General features: G+C 40.2%; 1 protein-coding gene and 1 long non-coding RNA gene across 2 annotated transcripts in view; one reads left to right on the top strand and one right to left on the bottom strand.

Annotated features, from left to right (window-relative positions):
• The window catches only part of LOC116541123, a 152,395-nt gene that overhangs the window by 91,483 nt on the left and 40,775 nt on the right, over positions 1-20,137 (bottom strand). The window contains exon 2 of the long non-coding RNA XR_004264720.1: positions 3,927-4,013. This is a non-coding gene — a long non-coding RNA (uncharacterized LOC116541123). The remainder of the gene's footprint in view (positions 1-3,926; positions 4,014-20,137) is intronic.
• On the top strand, positions 12,182-13,074 carry LOC116541113 (proline-rich protein 23C-like). The gene has a single exon (XM_032265023.1). It carries the CDS (start codon positions 12,182-12,184, stop codon positions 12,926-12,928), a length of 747 nt encoding a protein of 248 aa, XP_032120914.1. The 3' UTR covers positions 12,929-13,074.

The raw sequence follows: 20,137 nt of genomic DNA on the forward strand, positions 1-20,137 counted from the left end.
CCTACTTCCTGGAGAGGTAGCTATAAAAGTTGAAGCTCATGGAACAAATAGATAACATGTAAGCTATAAGAAATGCTCTAGCAACTTATTATGCCAAACAAGCAGCCTTCACCAAAGTTATGATCCTATATAAACCCTCAAAGAATAAATCTCTGGAGACAATCTCTGAGGCCATTACATAAAATCAATGATCAGCTCCTGATTTTGAAAAGGAAAAATGGAAAAAAAAAAATCTGGTTGTACCTTTTACTCAGATAATCCCTAGTGCTCTCAAGACAGCCAATTGGTGGCACCAGGTGATTTCAATGGAATATTAGCTAAATTTCTCCTTGAAACTACTAATTGTGGTAGAGACAAGGGGTTCCAATCTTTTGGCTTCCCTGGGCCACATTGGAAAAAGAAGAATTATCTTGAATCACGCATAAAATACACTAAAACTAACAATAGCTGATGAGCTAAAAGAAAAAAGAAAATCTCACAATGTTTTACAAAAGTTTATAAATTTGTGTTGAGCCACATTCAAAGCCATTCTAGGCTGAATGTGGTCCATGGGTCAAGGATTGGACAAGTTTGGTATAGACAAATTGGTTACTACCTTGAATCAGCATTGGTGTAGAAACCTTTAAAATGACAACTGATTACAACAGCATCATAAATAATAAAATAATAGGAATAAATTTAACTAAGGAGGCAAAAAAATACTGAAAACTACATAACTGCAAACTGTTGCTGAAAGAAACTAATGAAGGCACAAATAAATGAAAAGACATTCCATGTTCACAGACTGGAAGAATTAATATTGTTCATTTAATTCAATTTCTATCAAAATCTCAACAATATTTTTTGCAGAAATGGAAAAATCCATCCTAAAATTTATAGTAATTCTCATATAAATTCATATAATTCATATTTTATGAATAGCTAAAACAATCTTGAAAAAGAAGCTTGAGGACTCACATTTCCTGATTTCAAAACTTACTACAAAGCTACAATACTCAAAACAGTATAATACTAGAATAAAGATAGATATATAGACAAATTGAATAGAATAAAGAGCCCAGAAATAAACTCTTATATATAGTCTAATGCTTTTTAGCAAGGGTGCCAAGACTATTCAGTAAGGAAAGGAAAATCTTTTCAATAAATTTTCTTGAGAAAACTTGGTATCCAAATGAAAAAGTATGAAATTACCTTATATCATATACAAAAATAGTTAACTCAAAATGGATCAAATACCTAAATGTATGAGCTAAGAACTATGGAACTTTTAGAACAAACATAGGGCAAAAGTTTCATGACATTGGATTTCATAGCAATTTCTTGAATATGAGACCAGAGGCACAGGCAACAAAAGAAAGAATAAATAAATTGGACTTCAAGAAAATTTTAAATTTTGTGCATCAAAAGACAGTATCAACAGAGTAAAAAGGAAACCTATAGAGTGGGAGGAAATATTTGCATACACTTAAGACCTAAACCTATAAGTCTCATAGAAGAAAACAAAGGAAAATCTTCATGATATTGGATTTGGCAATGATTTCTTGAATATGACACCAAAAGCAGAGGCAACAAAAGTAAATAAATTGGCATGCATCAAATTAAAAACTTGTGCATGTCAAAATGACATAATTAATAGAATGAAAAGATACCCTACAGAATGGGAGAAAATATTTCCAAATCAAATATGTGATAAAAGGCTATGATACAACATATATAAAGAACTCCTACAAATCAACAACAAAATAACCCAACTAAATAATGGACAAAGGACTCCAAAGGGCATTTCTCCAAAGAAGACATACAAATGGCCAACAAGCACATGAAAAGGTGTTCAACATCACTAATCATTAGGGAAATGCTAATCAAATGCACAATTAAATGTTACCTCATACCCATTAGGAAGGCTACTACGAAAAAAAAAGAAAATAACAAGTGTGATAGTGAGGATGTGGAGAAATTGAAACCCTTATGCACTGTTGGTGGGAATGTAAAATGGTAGAGTAACTATGGAAAACAGTATGGCAGTACCTCAAAAACTCAAAAATAAAATTACCATATGATCCAACAATACCCCTTCTGGATATATATCCAAAAGAGCTGAAAGCAGAGTCTCAAAAAGATATTTGTACACCCACGTTCATAGCACCATTATTCACAATGGCCAAAGAGATTGAAACTACACAAATATCCATTAAAGGATGAATGGATAAACAAAATATGGTATATGCATAAACTTGAAAATTATTTACCCTTAAGAAGGAAACTCTGACACCTGCTATAACATGAATATATCTCGAGAACATTATGCTAAGTGAAATAAGCCAGTTCCAAAAATACAAATACAATATGATTTCACTTATATTAAGTATTTAGAGTAGTCAAACACATAGAAACAGAAAGTAGAAAGGTGGCTTCTAGGCACTGGGAGGAGAGGGGTCCTGGGAGTTGTTGTTTAAAGGGATATAGAGTTCCAGTTTTGCAAGATGAAAAGATTCTGGAGAGCAGTAGCACAGCAAGGTGAATATATCTAATACTACTGAATTGTACACTTAAAAATGGTTAATTTGATGTTACAAGTATTTTACCACAATTTTTAAGGTTATTTCTGCATCATTTGTCATCTGTCAACATAATTCTGAAAAAAATGTAAAGGTGAAAAATGGCCAGGAACCAAAGCCTCAAGGGCACTTTAAACGCCTTCAGGTAGATTTTTTTTTTTTTTTTTTTTTTTTTTGGAGATAGGATCTTACTCTGCCACCCAAGGTGGAGTGCAGCAACATAATTATGGCTCACTATAGCCTGGACCTCTCAGGCTCAAGCAATCCTCCTGCCTCAGTGTCCCGGGTAATTGGGACCACAGGCACATGCCACCAAGAGTGGCTAATAGGTTTCTTATTGGCTAGTCATTATGTCATTTGTACTTATATATATAATGTTTTATATATATATATATATTTGGCAGCATAGATGAGGTCTCACTATATTGCTAAGACTGGTCAAGAACTCCTAGACTCAAGAGATTCTCCCACCTTGGCCTCGCAAAGTGCTGGGATTACAGGCATGAGCCACTGCACCTGGTCTTTCATGTAGATTTCATCTAGCTTCCTGGGATTTAAACGTATTTTAGTTTTTGTATGTCTACTTTCAGGATTGGCTGAATTATTCCAAGCCAGAAAGCTACATCACTTGCAGTCACTAAAAATCTGTTTGATGCTGTTTCCGACCTGGAGCATACTAACTTTTATATCAAGTTATCAAGGCACATACTATTTATGGGAAACATTATTTAAAAACTCTGTAAGACATCACCCTTTACTGAAAAACTACACTGCCCTTACCACCAACAATCTCCTAGAAAGGTTAAAAGCATCAATAGCATCCTTAAATTAAAATAAGCAAAACTCTTCGGGGTGGGTGGCTCATGCCTGTAATCCCAGCACTTTGAGAGGCCAAGGCAGGAAGATTATTTGAGCTCAGGAGATCGAGACCAGCCTGGGCAACATGAAGACATATTTTTCCCCATCTCTACAAATTTTTTTTTTAAATTAGCCTGGTGAAGTGGCACATGCCTGTAGTCCCAGCTACTTGGGCAGCTGAAGTGGATCACTTGAGCCTAGGAAGTGGAGGTTGCAGTGAGCCAAGATCACGCCATTGCACTCCAGCCTGGGCAACACAGTGAGACACTGTCTCAAAAAAAGAAAGAAAAGAAAAACAAACTTTCAGAAATTATTGAACTCCCTTGGAAAAAAAATACCCCTACTAGCCCTATGAAGCCATACATTCCAGTGTTTTGGGGGCACATTCCACATCCCCCTGGGAATTGGTAAGTGTCATACCCATACATTTAGAGAGTTCACCTCCAATACCAGACTCCACCCTATCGTTCAAAGACATGTCAAAATATTGAAAGGGATTCAGGTACTTACCTCATCCTACCACCAACAGGTTAAGGCTACCTTCCAATGACATCTTCCTAAAAATCCTCTTCATGATCTTTAGCCAAGAGATTTCATCTATTGGAAGAAACATCAGAAAAAAACTGCTCTTAAACTTTATTGGAAGGAACCTTAGCAGGTACTCTTAATAAAAAACTCAGCAGCGAAACTCCAGGGAGTCCATTCTTGTGTTCATGTTTCATAACTAAGAAACCAATTGAAAATTTCATAAAGTTGAAAGTCTATTTTAATATGTGACATCAAATTGAGGGTCCCAGATGCCCTGGAAGAAAACAATCTTTAGAAGCAGATATCTGATCTAATACTTTCAGAATAGGTATACGACCTTGGATGGTTGACAGCTTCCACCAAAACATCAGATCAAGAATCCTATATCTTGTTTTGTTTCATATGTGTTTACTGATACTCTTGCTTCTTCTCAAAGTGGGGCCAGCCTTTATTACTCAGGAACTCCATTTGACAGACTTAACTGACTGATAGTTTAAACAAGGCATCAGAGCAGTACTCCCATTGGTGAGAATCATACAAATAAAAAATCCTGTAAGAAATGTATCCTTAATTATGGAAGTTATTAACAATATCACCTCTATCCAAAATAGAACATATATCAGCCTCAACTTATTAATGTGAATAGATAGATAATCACATTGCTTTAGGTTTCTTGTTGGCTAGTTATTATGTCATTTGCACCATTGCTAATATTTCTTACTGTACTTGAAACAGGCAAGGTGGAACAGGCTATACATCACCTTAAGGCAAAAGCTACTTGGCTCTCTAAGGTTGATTTGTACGACCTTTGGATTTGCTTTCTTGGCCTAAGATGGGCAACTGAGATTCCTGGTTCTGAAACACCTTATATGAACTATTATTGTTTATTTTTGTCACAGTGGTCATGATGCTGGTCGTCTGCATCCTACATGCAGTCTTAAATGCTTTTGCACAGCCACTCTCTCATGAGATGATAACCACAATGATACAAAAACAAAAAGGCCAAAAAGATCTTGCAACACAGTTGACTACGGAAATGAATAAACAATCCCTAAGCAGTGAAGACCTTGGTCTCTACCCTCCCTTGAATAAATCCACTCCTCACAAATAAAAGAATGATCAAAAGGAGTTGGGGGGACTAAGAGACTTAATGCACAAATTGACAATGACCAAATCATAGATGACAATGGAACTCTGACCCCCAACCTCTCTAGTGCAAGAATCTAAACAATCTCTGTAGTAACCAGTCCATGAACCCAAACCACAACTTCTACAGCAACTGGCTCAAAATCGTCAGCATTAGTCAATGACTGCCAGGCAGGGAACAGAATTTCAACCCTCTAAAAGGAGGTGAAATTCCATCTGCCACTTCATGTTCTGAGGTTCAGATCTATGAGTGGGCCCAGTATCAGTTGTGCACCATTTTATTTTTATATGACTATATTTTTTTCTCCTTTATTCGTTTGATAAATGTTTTTCAATGTGCCAGGAACTTTTATGCTTTTGCAATATGATCTCATTGGTGAGAACACGCAAAGAATCAGGAGATCTCTGAGAAGTCAAAAGGGATGACACAAAGCTTTGCATAGTCTCTCAGATCCTCATTCAGAGCCCGTGTGCTCTCAGTTTACTTATCTTTTTAATGGGGCTATTTAATTTTCAGTCCCATAACAAATCAAAGGAAGGCAATAATTTCTACCAATTGGTAAACTGACAACTGTAAAAAGTAAGAAACAACAATCTGACAAAAAAGAGAAGGCTAATAAACCTATTAGGAAAAAACAACAACAACAGACCCCCGCATGGTGTCTCACACCTGTAATTCCAGCACTTTGGGAGGCCAAGGGCAAGTCACTTGAGCCCAAGAGTTCAAAACCAGCCTGGGAAACATGACAAACCCTGTCTCTACTAAAAATACAAAAAATTAGCTGGGCATGGTGGTGTAAGACTGTAGTCTTAGCTACTCAGGAGGCAGAGGTGGGAGGATCACCTGAGCCTGAGAAGTCAAGGCTGCAGTGAGCTATGATTACATCACTACACTCCAGTCTGCGCAACAGGAGTGAGACCCTGTCTCAAAAATAAAATAAAATAACAAAAGGCCTGACCAGGCATGGTGGTTCACACCTGTAATCCCAGCACTTTGGGAGGCCAAGGTGGCTGGATCACTCGAGGCCAGGAGTTCAAGACCAGCCTGGCCAACATGGCAAAACCTCCTCTCTACTAAAAATACAAAAATTAGCTGAGCGTGGTGGTACACACCTATAATCCCATCCAGTCAGGAGACTGAGGCAGGAGAATTGCTTGAACCCAGGAGGCAGAGGTTACAGTAAGCAGAGATCACACAGGCCACTGCACTCCAGCCTGGTCAACAGAGCAAGGCTCCAGCTCAAAAAAAATAAATAAATAAAAGGTCTGAGCAATATGGCACCATTTAGCAAATGAGCAATCAATTCTACACATTTCATCCATTCAGTAAACTACACGAATCCAAAATAATGCTGACTATGAATTCAACAATGGCCTTATGAGGCAGGGAAGATTTTAGTATGCTACAAAAATCTTCACACATGTTGGCTAAATGTAATTTAATGGACAAGCCCAGGCTACCAGAAAAGTTCAATTGTCAAAAATAATTTGAATTCTGGATAGCCAATATTTTATACTTATATAACTATTAATTATCATTTTTAAGCAACTCTAAAACATGCCAGTTACTTTATTTTTTTAATAAAGTAACATCACTTCATCATGATGAACATCACCATCTGCTTCACCAGCATAAATCTTTTCATAGTTCTGAACTTGAGGTTTCTGCCTGCAGGTTCTGCCTGCTAGCTCTAGACTTGAATTTTAATCACTGAAGTTTTACCCAACACCAAGAGGCTCAAAGATAAATGGAAAATCTATCAGATATCCCAATATTTCAATAAATTTGACATTTTGGTAAGCAGATTTTTTAAATTCAGCTAGCAGATCAAATGTAGTCATTCTTATCTCAATACTTGTTGTCACATGAATGTATAATATCTACTTTCCTAGCTCTTCTTCTTTATTTCCACTCCCTCCTCACCCCACTATAGTCTACCTTCTGTCCTTACCACTTCACACAAGCTGCTTCTTGGTCAGGTCACTTCATCTGATTGCCAAATATGACAGTCTTCTTCAGTCCTTGATTCGTCACTTAACATAGCTGACCACTTCTAGCTTCTTGAAATTCTTCCTCCAGTGACTTCCATGACCTCGACTTCTGGTTCCTCTTTGCCTCTCTGTTTAGTCATCTATTTAGCAAAAATTTACTGAGTACCTGTGGTAGTTTTGTAGTAAATGTATACAGTAATATTAATAAGGCTACATCTATTTAGTGCTTACCAAGTGTCAGGCAATGTTTATAAATTTTAAATAGAACTTTTAAAAAATATTTAAAATATTATTTATTTTAAATGACAAGAACTATGCACTTAAGATTTGTACTTTTGCTCCATTTCTGGACCCTATAAAATTGTTTAATTATTTTGAGCACTGACATTTATGTTTAATTTTTTTCCTATCAATATTAATGGTTTGCAGGAAGGAAATAATATCCCCTCTTCACACTGACTATTATTTTGACTAGGATTCATACACACACACACACACACACACACACACACACACACACTTACACTATATCATGTGCCTCCCACCCATATAGCATAGAATAAAGAATAAGCAGCTGATCAACTTCAAGTCCTAGTCTAGGGTGATGAATCTATTTCTACACATAGTGACTTCTATTTCTTCAGAGCACACTCTACACATGAAGAAATAATCAAAGACATCTATTTTGGACTAGAATGGCCATAAAAACCCTCATAATCAAAATATGTAGAAGTGCTGTACACTTTTTTTAACATCCATTAAAATCAAGTAGAGAAAATTGAAATGATAAAAATATTAAAATGATAAAAAACCTACAATGGCCTACAGCTATGGTTTTATGATGCAAATATGGGGATCAGAAGGTAAACCAAAATGCACAAACAGGATGAGAGTTGTATGGGAGAAACCCTGCATAGATCTCAGACCACCAAATATGACTATATCAGTAAGTGAACTAAAATACCAAATCTTCCAAGGGAGATGGTATTTTAGTAAATTTTGTCTATCTGAACCTTGCCTCTGGATGGAGGGGGAAATAAAAGTTTCTCTGCAAGTTTCACAATGAGGGCAGTGAAGAATGTTTGGCAACCAGATGATTTAACGGTTAACAGAGGCTCATTCCCCTCAGAAGCATGTCTTGATCACCCCACCAGGTAAGCCACTTAGACCAAGAGAAGTACAAGGCAAGGATGGCCCTGATATGACTCTGATCTGGAACTCACACTGTCTTTATGGAAAGAAGGAAAGGGGAGAAAAGAAAGGAAAGAAGGAAAAGTGAAGGATGCGAAAGGAGAGGTAAAGGAAGGCAAGAAAGAGGAGGAACAGAGAGAGAAAGAGGAGGTTAAAGGGTTTCTACTTGAAAATGTTTCTGGAAACTTCCCAGAGCATCCCATGTCCTCTTTGTGAAAATATTCCTTTTCCTTAGGCCTTAAAATTCTTTCAAACATAAATTCCAATGAGCACTCTCACATTCCAAAGCAGAGACTTAAGAAACAACTCAACATAAATTAGAGAAAGCTAAAAGAAGAAACAGCAATTCAGTCCCTCAAACAATGAAGATATTTACCAGATCCAAAATATTGTAATAGTATCTATAAATTTTTCAACAAAATACAGTAAGGGAAATGAGGCTAAGGAAACAGAAACTGTCAAAAATGACATAACTGCCTTTTTAAAAATTAGTTAAAATTAGCCTCCATTTATTCTCATGTACGTGCATAAAAAAAGCAACATCCAGAGATATACTATGTAAGCATTTAGATAAATATATGTTATGCATTTAAACAACAGAGTAGAAACAGCTAAAGAGAGAATTAGTGATCTGGGAAAACTATCTGTAATTTATCATAGAAGGGAATACACAAAAATCAACAAAAAGGGAATAAGAGCTATTAAAGGAAAGGAAGAGCAGCAGCTGCTCTCCCACAGTTGGTTATTTTTTACTTGAGTCAGTGGTCACGTATGGGGAGGAAAGAGTGTTCTTCCTAACCTCAGGTCCCAACTGTCTCACATTGTTAATTTTGCATCCCCTTCTCCAAAAAAAAAAAAAAAAAAAAAAAAAAAAAAGCCAGTCAGGTGTAGTTATTAAAAAGGAAAAGAAGAAGTTTTAACATGACTAATTGTTGTTCCAGAGGGAGAAAACAGAGAAAATAGGGTGGAGGGCAATATTTGAAGAGATTAATGATAAATGAGAACTGTTCATAATTTATGGGGAAAAAGTATTTATTCATTTAACATATATTTTTGATTGTCCACCATACACCTGAGAGTGTTCCAAGAAACAGCAAAGAGCAAAATAAAAGCTAAAGTTAAAAATTGCTGCCATTATGAGCTTATAGTCTAGTGAAGAGAATATAGACAATAAACAAGATAAATAAATAAAATGCACCACATGTTAAATACTGATAAGTGCTAAGGATTAAATTAAGATAGGAGAGGTAGAAGGGTCAGTGATTGCCATCTTAGATAGTGTGATCAGGGGAAACCTCAGAAATTGAGCTGCTGGCAACATGGTCTGAAAGAAGTGAGGAAACACTCAGATAAAGAGATATAAAGTGTTCTAACCTGGAGAAGAACAATTGCAAATCTGTAAGCAAGCCATCAATTTTTAGGAAAATCATAGAAATTGGAGGTGTTTGAGCAGAGTGACATGATTTACTTTTGGATTAACAGAACAACTCCAGCTATTGTGTGGAGACTAGCCTGAAAAGAGACAAAGGAGAGATGCAAAGAAACCATTTATGAGGTTTCCACAGTAATTTACTCAAGAGATAAAAGTGGTAGTAGGGTGGTAGTTGGAGGGATGGTAAGAAGTGGCATGATCTACACGAGGTCAAGAGATTGAGACCATCCTGGTCAACGTGGTGAAACCCCGTCTCTACTAAAAATACAAAAAATTAGCTGGGCATGGTGGTGCGTGCCTGTAATCCCAGCTACTCAGGAGGCTGAGGCAGGAGAATTGCCTGAACCCAGGACGCGGAGGTTGCGGTGAGCCGAGATTGAGCCATTGCACTCCAGCCTGGGTAACAAGAGTGAAACTCCGCCTCAAAAAAAAAAAAAAGAAGTGGCATGATCTAGGATGTCCTGATGGAATGGCTATGGAGCATGAAAGAAAGACACTCAAGGATAATTCCAAACTTTTGGTTCGAGCAAAAGGAAGGATGGAGTAACCGATTACTGTGATGGTCAATACTTAGAGAGAATTGGCTTTGGGGAAATACAAAGAGCTCAAATTTGGACCCAAAGTTTGAACCACCTATTATTATGTTGAAATATATAAAATGAGAAATATTTAACCATTCTGACCTATAAAAAATAAAAAGTTCATGTGTTTCAAATTAAAAGATATCCAGGAGAAAATGTTGACAGTGCAATTGAATGTTCATAGGGGATGTACAGGAGGGAGACACATATTTGAGGGTCACAAACATACAGATGGCATAGAACATAAGAGAGTAAAAGTTGATAGAAAAAAAAAGGGTTGGCCGGGCGCGGTGGCTCAAGCCTGTAATCCCAGCACTTTGGGAGGCCGAGGCGGGTGGATCACGAGGTCAAGAGATCGAGACCATCCTGGTCAACATGGTGAAACCCCGTCTCTACTAAAAATACAAAAAATTAGCTGGGCATGGTGGTGCATGCCTGTAATCCCAGCTACTCAGGAGGCTGAGGCAGGAGAATTGCCTGAACCCAGGAGGCGGAGGTTGCGGTGAGCCGAGATCGCGCCATTGCACTCCAGCCTGGGTAACATGAGTGAAACTCCGTCTCAAAAAAAAAAAAGGGTCAAGAACTGGGTCCTGAAATACTCCAACCTTCAGAATGAGGGGAAAAAATAAGAAGATGCCAAAGACAGACTGGGAGAGTGAAAGATCTTGGATGCAAGGGAGTAAATGTTAAAAGGAGAGAGTAATTGACTGTGTCAAATGTTGCTCATAGCTCAAGATAAGGACTGAGACTTAACCACTGGATATAATAACATAGGGGTCATTGGTGACCTTAGTAAGAGGGCTTATAGATTACTGGCACAGACAGGAGTCTGGTTAGAATGGGCTCACAAGAGCATGGGAGAAAGGAAATTGGAGAATGCAAGCATTGTTGACTAACTCAAGAGTTTTGGTATATAAGGAAAATGGTGTAGAAACTGGAGGGGTTTAAGTCAAGAGTTTCTGTTTAACACAGAATAGGCTTCTTCTCAAATTATATGTTGAAGATATTGATTTAGTAGTTAAAATTTGATGAGATACCTAAAATGTGAAATGATCCAGGACAGAGACATAATTATTAAAGTTCTTGAGAAGGCAAGATGAGATTAAATCAACTGCACAAGTGGAATGGGTGGCCTTTGCTAGGAGCATGAACAATTTAAGAGAACAGGAAAGAAGATGTGGCACGAGCCACCATTCCTGGCTTCACTTAGTACTTAAAAAAAAAAAAAAAAAATTCCTAAATAGAAATCTATATTTTCTGATTACTCCTAAAATGAAATAATTTACCAGCACTAAAGGAATTGTACGTAGTGTTTCGATGGGTCAGGGAGAGCTTTCTGAGAATCCCTGAAATCACAAGAAAACATGAGTTCTAAAGGCGCGCCATCTTTGAAATTCTATTACTATTGTATCATTTTTCCGAGTAAGTTATACTGATCATCCTGCCCCCTAGGGGCCCGTAAGAGTATTTCCACAGCGTGACCTACCAACTACCGTCACGACTATTGGACAGCACAGATACCTCCGCCTCTAGGGAGGGTCCTCCAGGGGGCAGAGCAGTGAGTGACATTGTGCGACTTCCATAACGCTGCCGTCATTTACAACACACTTGGTTTTGCAGTGCGCATCCGGGTCTGCGCCAGGAAGTCCCAAGATTCCAACGCGCGAAGCCAAGCCTGGGGGCCGGCGAGACATCCCCAAGCTGCACGGACTGCGGTCTCCGGGACGCGCCCCTGGAGATCCGAGGACTCGCCCCACTTAGCGTGATCCTGCGCCCAGTTCTCCTCAACCCGCCTCGCCTACCACCGACACCTGTTACCTCAAAGAGGACTTCACGGCCCGGTCCCCACGTTCTCTGCTAGGCCCAAGAGCGCCGTCCGCAGCGCCGTCGAGGTGATGGGCAGCCGACCCCGCAGCCCCAGCGCCTGCCCTGCGCCCTGGTGGGGACAGCAGCCAGGAGGCCCCGGCCCTGCCAAGCGCCGCCGACTGGAGGAGCCAGCGGCCCCCGAACCCCGCGTGGCGCCCATCCTGGAAGACCCGGCGGGGACTTCAGCCGCGGAGGCGCCCATCTTCGTGGTGGTCCTGGCCGCGGGCTGTGCCCTGAAGGTGTCCCGGGACGATGTCGACCTGGTGCTGGAGCCTGCGCCCACGTCGATCATACGAGTGTCTCTCGGTGGACACACCCTCTTCCTGATCTCCGAGGTCTTCCTGAGCTCCGTCGACGAACGCTTAGTAGAGCAGGGCGACTTGTCTGCCTTCCTAGAAACGAACGTTTTCCTGGGCGCTCTCGGGGAGGACGTCGTCGTCGAGCAGGAATTCTGCGCGTCTGTCCCAGAGGTCGCCGCCCAGGAGGAGGTCTACGAGGAGGACGCGGACCCCGAGTTACTGGAGCTCTGGATGGACTCCCCAGCTGGCTCGGCCACTGGGCTTTACTCCTCCATTATAAGTATGTTCAGCCCCTACACCAGTTCAGAGAGACGCTCTCCACGCCCCATCTTCGACCAGCAATTCCACCTTCTGGAGCCTGTCCCCAGCTCACCTCTCCAACCTCTACCTCCTTCTCCGAGTCCAGGTCCCCACGCGCGCCCGGAGCTCCCAGAGCGCCCTCAGTGCACGGCCCGGAGGCGCCTGTTCCAGGAATGAACCCCCACTCCCACGTACACACAACAACTATGGCCGCCCTGCTGGCGGCCCTCTGGGATTGCCATAATCTCTCACATTAAGTATCCAACAAACTGGAAGTTGGGCACTGCATGTGCGGACAATGGCTTTTTCGCTGCACACTACGGATAGTAGGAGATGAAGACGTCAGGAAGTAAAGACAGATTCTAGATATCATCTTTAAATAGAAAATCTGCCCAAAGATACCAGAAAATGTGTCTTCAGATTTCTGGGCTTCTTTACAAGGTCATAATCAGATCCCTTCATTCTCCCTCATTTTGTATCAGATGTTTCTCTCAAACTCCAGTCTTTGTCCAGCATCATACTGCCACTCCCGTTTCTCCCAAAACCAAGAAATCATCACATTTCTTACGTTGTTGGTTACCTTGTATTTTTTCCCATGAATCTAGGCAGACTTAGCCATGGCTTTTCTCAGTTTTTCCAACTGCTATCCCAGAAAACTGCCAAATAGTGTGCTTACTATACAAGACTGTAAGCTGCTTCTTCCTAGGAACCCCTTATCCTGCTGAAGTTCTCTTCCAGCCTTTACTTCTAATTCTAAATGAAAATTTGTGTTGAATTTTATCAGATGTTTTCAGCATGCATTGTGTTATGTATTTTTTTTAATTTGTTAATCTGTTGATTTCACCCAATGGAAAGTGTTTGCATTCCTGCTATTCCACATTATTTTATACCGTTTAAAATCCACCCTAAGTTTTTTCTCATGTAAACCAAACTTCTAACTTTTAAAATGTTAATGTATTACTGTATTTGCCTCATATTTTATATAGGAAATAAAATATTACTGATAGAGCTGACATCAACAAGCTGGTTTTATTTAAAAACATCAATAACTACTCAGATTTACCACCATGCCTTACCAATTATTTTCTTTTTATTCTTACACTCCATTCCCTCATTCTAGCTTCAGTGTTCTTTTTGCTGAAGAATATCCTTTAATATTTCTTTCCACTGTGTCTTATATGTGATCAACTACCTTGCTTCTGTAAGTCTGAGCATGTTTTTGTGTGATAAACTTTCTTAGAATTGTATGTCTGTAAATGTTTAATTATACATTCATTCTTAATTTTAAAAATGATATTTAACTACAGTACTTTAAAGATATTAGCCTGTTGTTTTGCCATTTTTTGTTGTTGCAGGATGCCTTCTGTCAATCAAGTTGTTACTCCTTTTATATGTGATTTGGCTGTTCGTGTGTGTGTGTGTGTGTGTGTGTGTGTGTGTGTGTAGAGAGATAGTTTGTTTTTGAGACAGGGTTCACTCTGTCGCCCAAGCTGGAGTGCAGTGGTGCGATCATGGCTCACTGCAGCCTCAACATCCCAGGCTCGAGTGTATTTTTTTTATAGACAGTGTTTCACCATGTTGCCCAGGCAAGTCTGGAACTCCTGGGCTCAAGTGATCCACCCACCTTGACCTCCTAAAGTGCTGGGATTACAGATGTGAGCCACCACATCTGGCCAATTTTAGTATATTTTTAAAATGTTGATTTGCCTTTGGTGTTCTACAGTTTACTATAATGTGTCTAGGGGTAGACTATATTTTCATTTAGCTTGACAGAATTTAGTTAACTATCAATACTGAAAATTATTTCTTGCCTGAAATACCACAAAATCTTAGGTTCCATCTCTTGGAATATCCCCTAGATCCCCATGTTAGAAATCCAATCAGAGGGGAGGCCGAAGTGGGTGGATCACCTGAGGTCAGGAGTTCAAGACCAGCCTGGCCAACATGGCCAAACCCTATGTCACCAAAAATACAAAAATTATCCTGGCATGGTAGCACGTGCCTTAATCCCAGCTACTCGGGAGGCCAAGGCAGAAGAATCGCTTGAACTCAGGAGGTGAAGGTTGCAGTGAGCTGAGATCATGCCACTGTACTATAGCCTGAGTGACAGATCGAGACCCTGTCCCAAAAAGAGAAAAGAAACAAAAAATCCAATTAGGTATATAATGGCACTGCTCAATCAATCTCCCCTGGCTTATAACATCTTAATATCTTAATATCATATGTGTATGTGTGTAAGTATGTGTACACCTTATCAATTCCAACTTCCTGTATTTTTTTTTTCTTTTGAGTGAAATCTCACTTTGTCACCCAGACTGGAGTGCAGTGACCCAATTTTGGCTCACTACAACCTCTGCCTCCTGGGTTCAAACAATTCTCCTCCCTCAGCCTCCCAAGTAGCTGGGATTACAGGCACTCACCACTATGCCCGGCTACTTTTTTGTATTTTTGGTAGAGATGGGGGTTTGCCATGTTGGCCAGGCTTGTCTCAAACTCCTGACCTCAAGTGATCCACCCACCTTGGCCTCCAAAAGATCTGGGATTACAAGCAGCCACCATGCCCGGCCCCAACCTCCTTTATTCTTTAATCCAATTAACTACTCTGGTCAACTGCTTCCAATATTCTGTTTGTTTTTTGTTTTGTTTTGTGTTATTCTGTTTATACTTCTATAAGAAAGTTTTCATTCCAAAGAATTTTTTTTCAGGATTTTTTTCAAGATTTTTACTTCCTTTTTGCTTCAAAACTTTTGCACTTGGTATCATAAACTTCTAGTTTGTTCATGGAAGGTATTCCACCATTTATGTGTTCAAAATTTTTTAACTATAATAGCTAAATTGATTCAATTTCCCCACAGGTAAAATATCTCATTATTTGTTTCTAATCACATTAGATTGCCTCCCGTTTAGTAATTTTCATTAGTGGGCATACTCTGGGTGGGAATTCATCTTCTGCATCCCATGTTTATAATCTTTATAGTTTCCACTTCCTAGTCTTCTCAGGACCACAACTCAGAACTAGGGCTTTAGAACTCTTGTAACCTGTCTTTCTCAAAAGTCACAGGTCTAATCAATTACACAGAGGCTCATTCCAATTTTCAATTTGTCTTTCCTTGACCAACTACAGGAACAACCATGAAACAGTGGTTAGTGCTTCTTCAACCTTTGAACATTGGCAGTGAGTCAAATTTTAGCCCCCGAAAGGAACAGAAATTGCCATTATATAGTTTAGTCCCAATACCATGAATCATCAAAATATCAGCTGCTCAGAGATTGGGTTTTCTACTTCATTTCTGATCGCTGGAAGCCTATATACTTCTTTTGAAAGTAGATGTCTATAGGTAATACGGTTTAATATTTCCTAGCAATGCTCTCTGCCTTCAGTAGATGGAATTCCCCTATATTACCATCTTGCCCATAATTACCACCACAACTCAATCATCTCTCCAGCCTCTCCCTATAACAAAGTAGTTAATCAGTCACAAGTCCCAGCCTAATTAGCTGGTCATTCTGAAGAGGGATGGTGGCCCTGTTTCCAAAACTGTGTGTTCTATTGCAAGAGAATGATACACTACACTAGAAATAACAAAGGACATCCCCAAAACAACACTCTTGAAAGTGATGGAAAAAATTATTTTAATATTTTTAAAGGAATAGCACAGCTTATAAAAATGTAGGAGAAATTCTCTAAAGCCGAAAATAATGACAAATCATGAATCCAGAGACATATAGTTCAGTGAGTCCAGTGAGAGCTAAAGCAAAAATTACCTTGAGAGTACTTAACAATCCATGGTTACCTAGAGTTTTAGTTTAAATCGCCCATTTATGGGGAAAAGAAAATGCAGTGGTCACACGGTCCTGAGAAACATGATACTAGCCTTCCAAAACATGATACCTTTAGTGGGCAAGCTAATAAAAAATATTTTTTTAAAAAAACTCAATACAAAATGAGATGGAACTAAAATTTATTTATCAGTCTTGGCTCCAAGTAGAATAAAACACAAACTGCTTTAGGGGGAAAGGCTGATTTTAGTTTAAGAAGTTCCTTAATAGATGGTGAACCTGGCAAAAATTAAATTCTCTCCTCACATTCTCTGAAAAGAATATACCTTATACCCAGGGTTAAGTACCTTCTTGGAGATATAAAGGGATTCTAAGCTCGTAGTCCTAAATCAAAGAACACAGATGGAGAAAGGTAGTAAGTAGTAAGAAATGCCATGTACTGAGAATTTTGTTATTTCAATCTGGAATATGGGGGATGAACAGATTCCCACCATGAACGAGTGTAAAAGGCATGAATATATTAATCTTTATGATCCTATGGCAGACACAGGTAGCAAGGCTTTCAGTGCCCAAGAGAGGAAAAAAACAAGGATATTTCTAAGAACATACATAGTTCTGGGAATAGTATAGTGCCCTCATTAAGAAAGCATAACAACTTTCAAAAATGATAAATAAAAATAAATGCACATTTAAGATTATTGTAAAAAGTCTAAAAACACCAAAGCCAAAGATTTTTTGATATGTAAAAAGAGAAGGCAACTTCAATGACAAGGGAGTTAGACAACTGGCTTCTCAGCAGCAAAAATGAATCCAGAAGACAGTGGAATAATGGTAGCAAAGTACTGGTTGGAAACAACTGTTTTTACTTGGAATTTTTCAATTAATAATGCCATATTTTAAAAATTAGCAAAAGACGGGTGGATCCAAGACGGACGTTTAGGAACAGCTCAGGATTGCAGCTCCCTGTGAAAGCACAGAGGGTGAGTGGACGCTGCATTTTTATTGCCCATAGACGGAAATTCCCAGATGGAGGAGCTCCACGGGTCACCAGCGCGGCTGTTTTGGCCAGCGCGGCTGTGTCGGCTGGCACCGCTGCTTTGCCCCGGGCTGCTGCTTTGTCAGCGCCCTGGAGCAATGGTTCTCTGTACAAAATACACTGGTCCGGGTACCCATTTGGCTGGCGATTGGAGCCATGGGAAGTCGCCCATTCATCTGTTTGAAAAGAGGACTGAACAGGGAACCAGGACAGTAGACTCCAGGGCAAAAAAAAGCTCCACGAATCTCAGTGCCGCTGTTTAAGCCAGTGCAGCGAGTTGCCGCAGGGGAAAACACACAGATCCCGGCACCTCTTCAACAGGCGACTGGAACACCAACTTGAAAAAAAAAAAAAGGCTCTGAGGCAGGGAGCCAGGCGATCAGGCTCAGCTGGTCCCACCCTCACAAAAGAACAGCAATCAGAAACTCTCTGAATTGAGAGTTTCACAGCAAGCACAGCTGAACCTGGGATGGTCCAGCTCTGTGGGGGAGGGGTGTCCGCCATTACCGAGGCACTCCAGCACTACAGAGGTAGTCAGCCAATGCTGAGGCAGCCCGCCGTCGCCAAGGCAACCCGCCATTGCTGAGGCAGCCCGCCATTGCCAAGGCAACCCACCACTACAGAGAGAGTCCGACAGAGGCGGGCCACCAATGCTGAGACAGTTCTAACTACACCCATACAAACAGGAATGCAGGGAAGTTCACTCGGCAACTGGGCGGAGCCCACAGCAGCTCAGCAAAGCCCCTACAGGCAGACAGTGACTAGGCTGCCTCCTTGCTGGACAGGGTAGCTCTGAAGGAAAAAAAAAGAAGGCAGCAGCATAATGGAAACTCATAAATAAAGCCCTAAATCCCTGGGACAGAGCACCTAGGAACAAAAAGCGGTTTATGAGTTCTGCTGCAGCAGACCTAAACATACCTGCCCAGCAGCTCTGAATGAACAACAGAGCTCACAGATCAGCATTTGAGCTCCTATAAAGAACAGGCTGTCTCCTCAAGCAGCTCCCTGACCCCTGTATATCCAAAGAGCCACCTCATAAAGGAGAGATCAGACTGACACTTGGCAGTTATCCTTCTGGGACAAAGATAGCAGAAGAAGAAAACGGGTAACAACCCTTACTGTTCTGCAGCTGCTGCAGGTGATCCCCAGGCAAGCAGGGCCTGGAGTGCGCCTCAGCAGACCTACAGCAGAGGGGCCAGACTGTTAGAAGGAAAACTAAGAAACAGAAATAACCTCATCATCAACAAACAGAACATCCACTCAGACACCCAATCTGAAAGCCAGCAACTACAAAGATGACAGGTGGATAAATCCATAAAGATGGGAAGAAACCAGCACAAAAAGGATGAAAACACCCGAAACCAGAACACCTCTCGTCCTACAAGGGATCACAACTCCTCACCAGCAAGGGAACAAGGTTGGATGGAGAACGAGTGTGATGAAATGACAGAATCAGACTTCAGAAGGTGGGTAGTAAGAAACTTCTGTGAACTAAAAGAACATGTTCCAACCCAATGCAAAGAAACTAAGAACCTTGAAAAAAGATTTGACGAAAAGCTAACGAGAATGGACAAAATAGAAAGGAATATAAGTGAATTGATGGAGCTGAAAAACACAACACAAGAACTTCGCGAAGCATGCACAAGTATCAATGGCCGAATTGACCAAGCAGAAGAAAGTATATCAGAGGTCGAAGATCAACTCAATGAAATAAAACGGGAAGGCAAGAATAGAGAAAAAAAGGTAAAAAGGAATGAACGAAGTCTCCAAGAAATGTGAGACTATGTGAAAAGACCTAATCTACGTTTGATAGGAGGACATGAATGTGACGAAGAGAATGAATCCAAGCTGGAAAATACTCTTCAGGATATTATCCAGGAAAACTTCCCCAACCTAGCAAGGCAGGCAAATATTCAAGTCCAAGAAATACACAGAACACCACAAAGATATTCCTCAAGAAGAGCAACCCCAAGGCACATAATCGTCAGATTCACCAGGGTTGAAATGATGGAGAAAATACTAAGGGCAGCAAGAGAGAAAGGTCAGGTTACCCACAAAGGGAAGCCCATCAGACTCACAGCAGATCTTTCAGCAGAAATCCTACAAGCCAGAAGAGAGTGGGGGCCAATATTCAACATCCTTAAAGAAAAGAACTTTCAACCCAGACTCTCCTATCCAGCCAAACTAAGCTTCATAAGCGAAGGAAAAATAAAATCCTTTGTGAGCATGCAAGTACTCAGAGATTTTGTCACCACCAGGCCAGCTTTACAAGAGCTCCTGAAAGAGGCTCTACACATATAAAGGAACAACCAGTACCAGCCACTCCAAAAACATGCCAAATGGTAAAGAGAATCAACACAATTAAGAATCTGCATCAACTAATGGGCAAAACAGCCAGCTAGCACCAAAATGGCAGTATCAAATTCACACATAACAATATTAACCCTAAATGTAAATGGACTAAATGCCCCAATCAAAAGACACAGACTGGCAAATTGGATAAAAAGACAAAACCCATCGGTGTGCTGTATCCAGGAAACCCATCTCATATGCAAGGATACACAAAGGCT

Source organism: Sapajus apella, unplaced genomic scaffold (assembly GCF_009761245.1).
Source record: "Sapajus apella isolate SASKATOON/1434 unplaced genomic scaffold, GSC_monkey_1.0 scaffold4, whole genome shotgun sequence".
Taxonomy (NCBI): domain Eukaryota; kingdom Metazoa; phylum Chordata; class Mammalia; order Primates; family Cebidae; genus Sapajus; species Sapajus apella.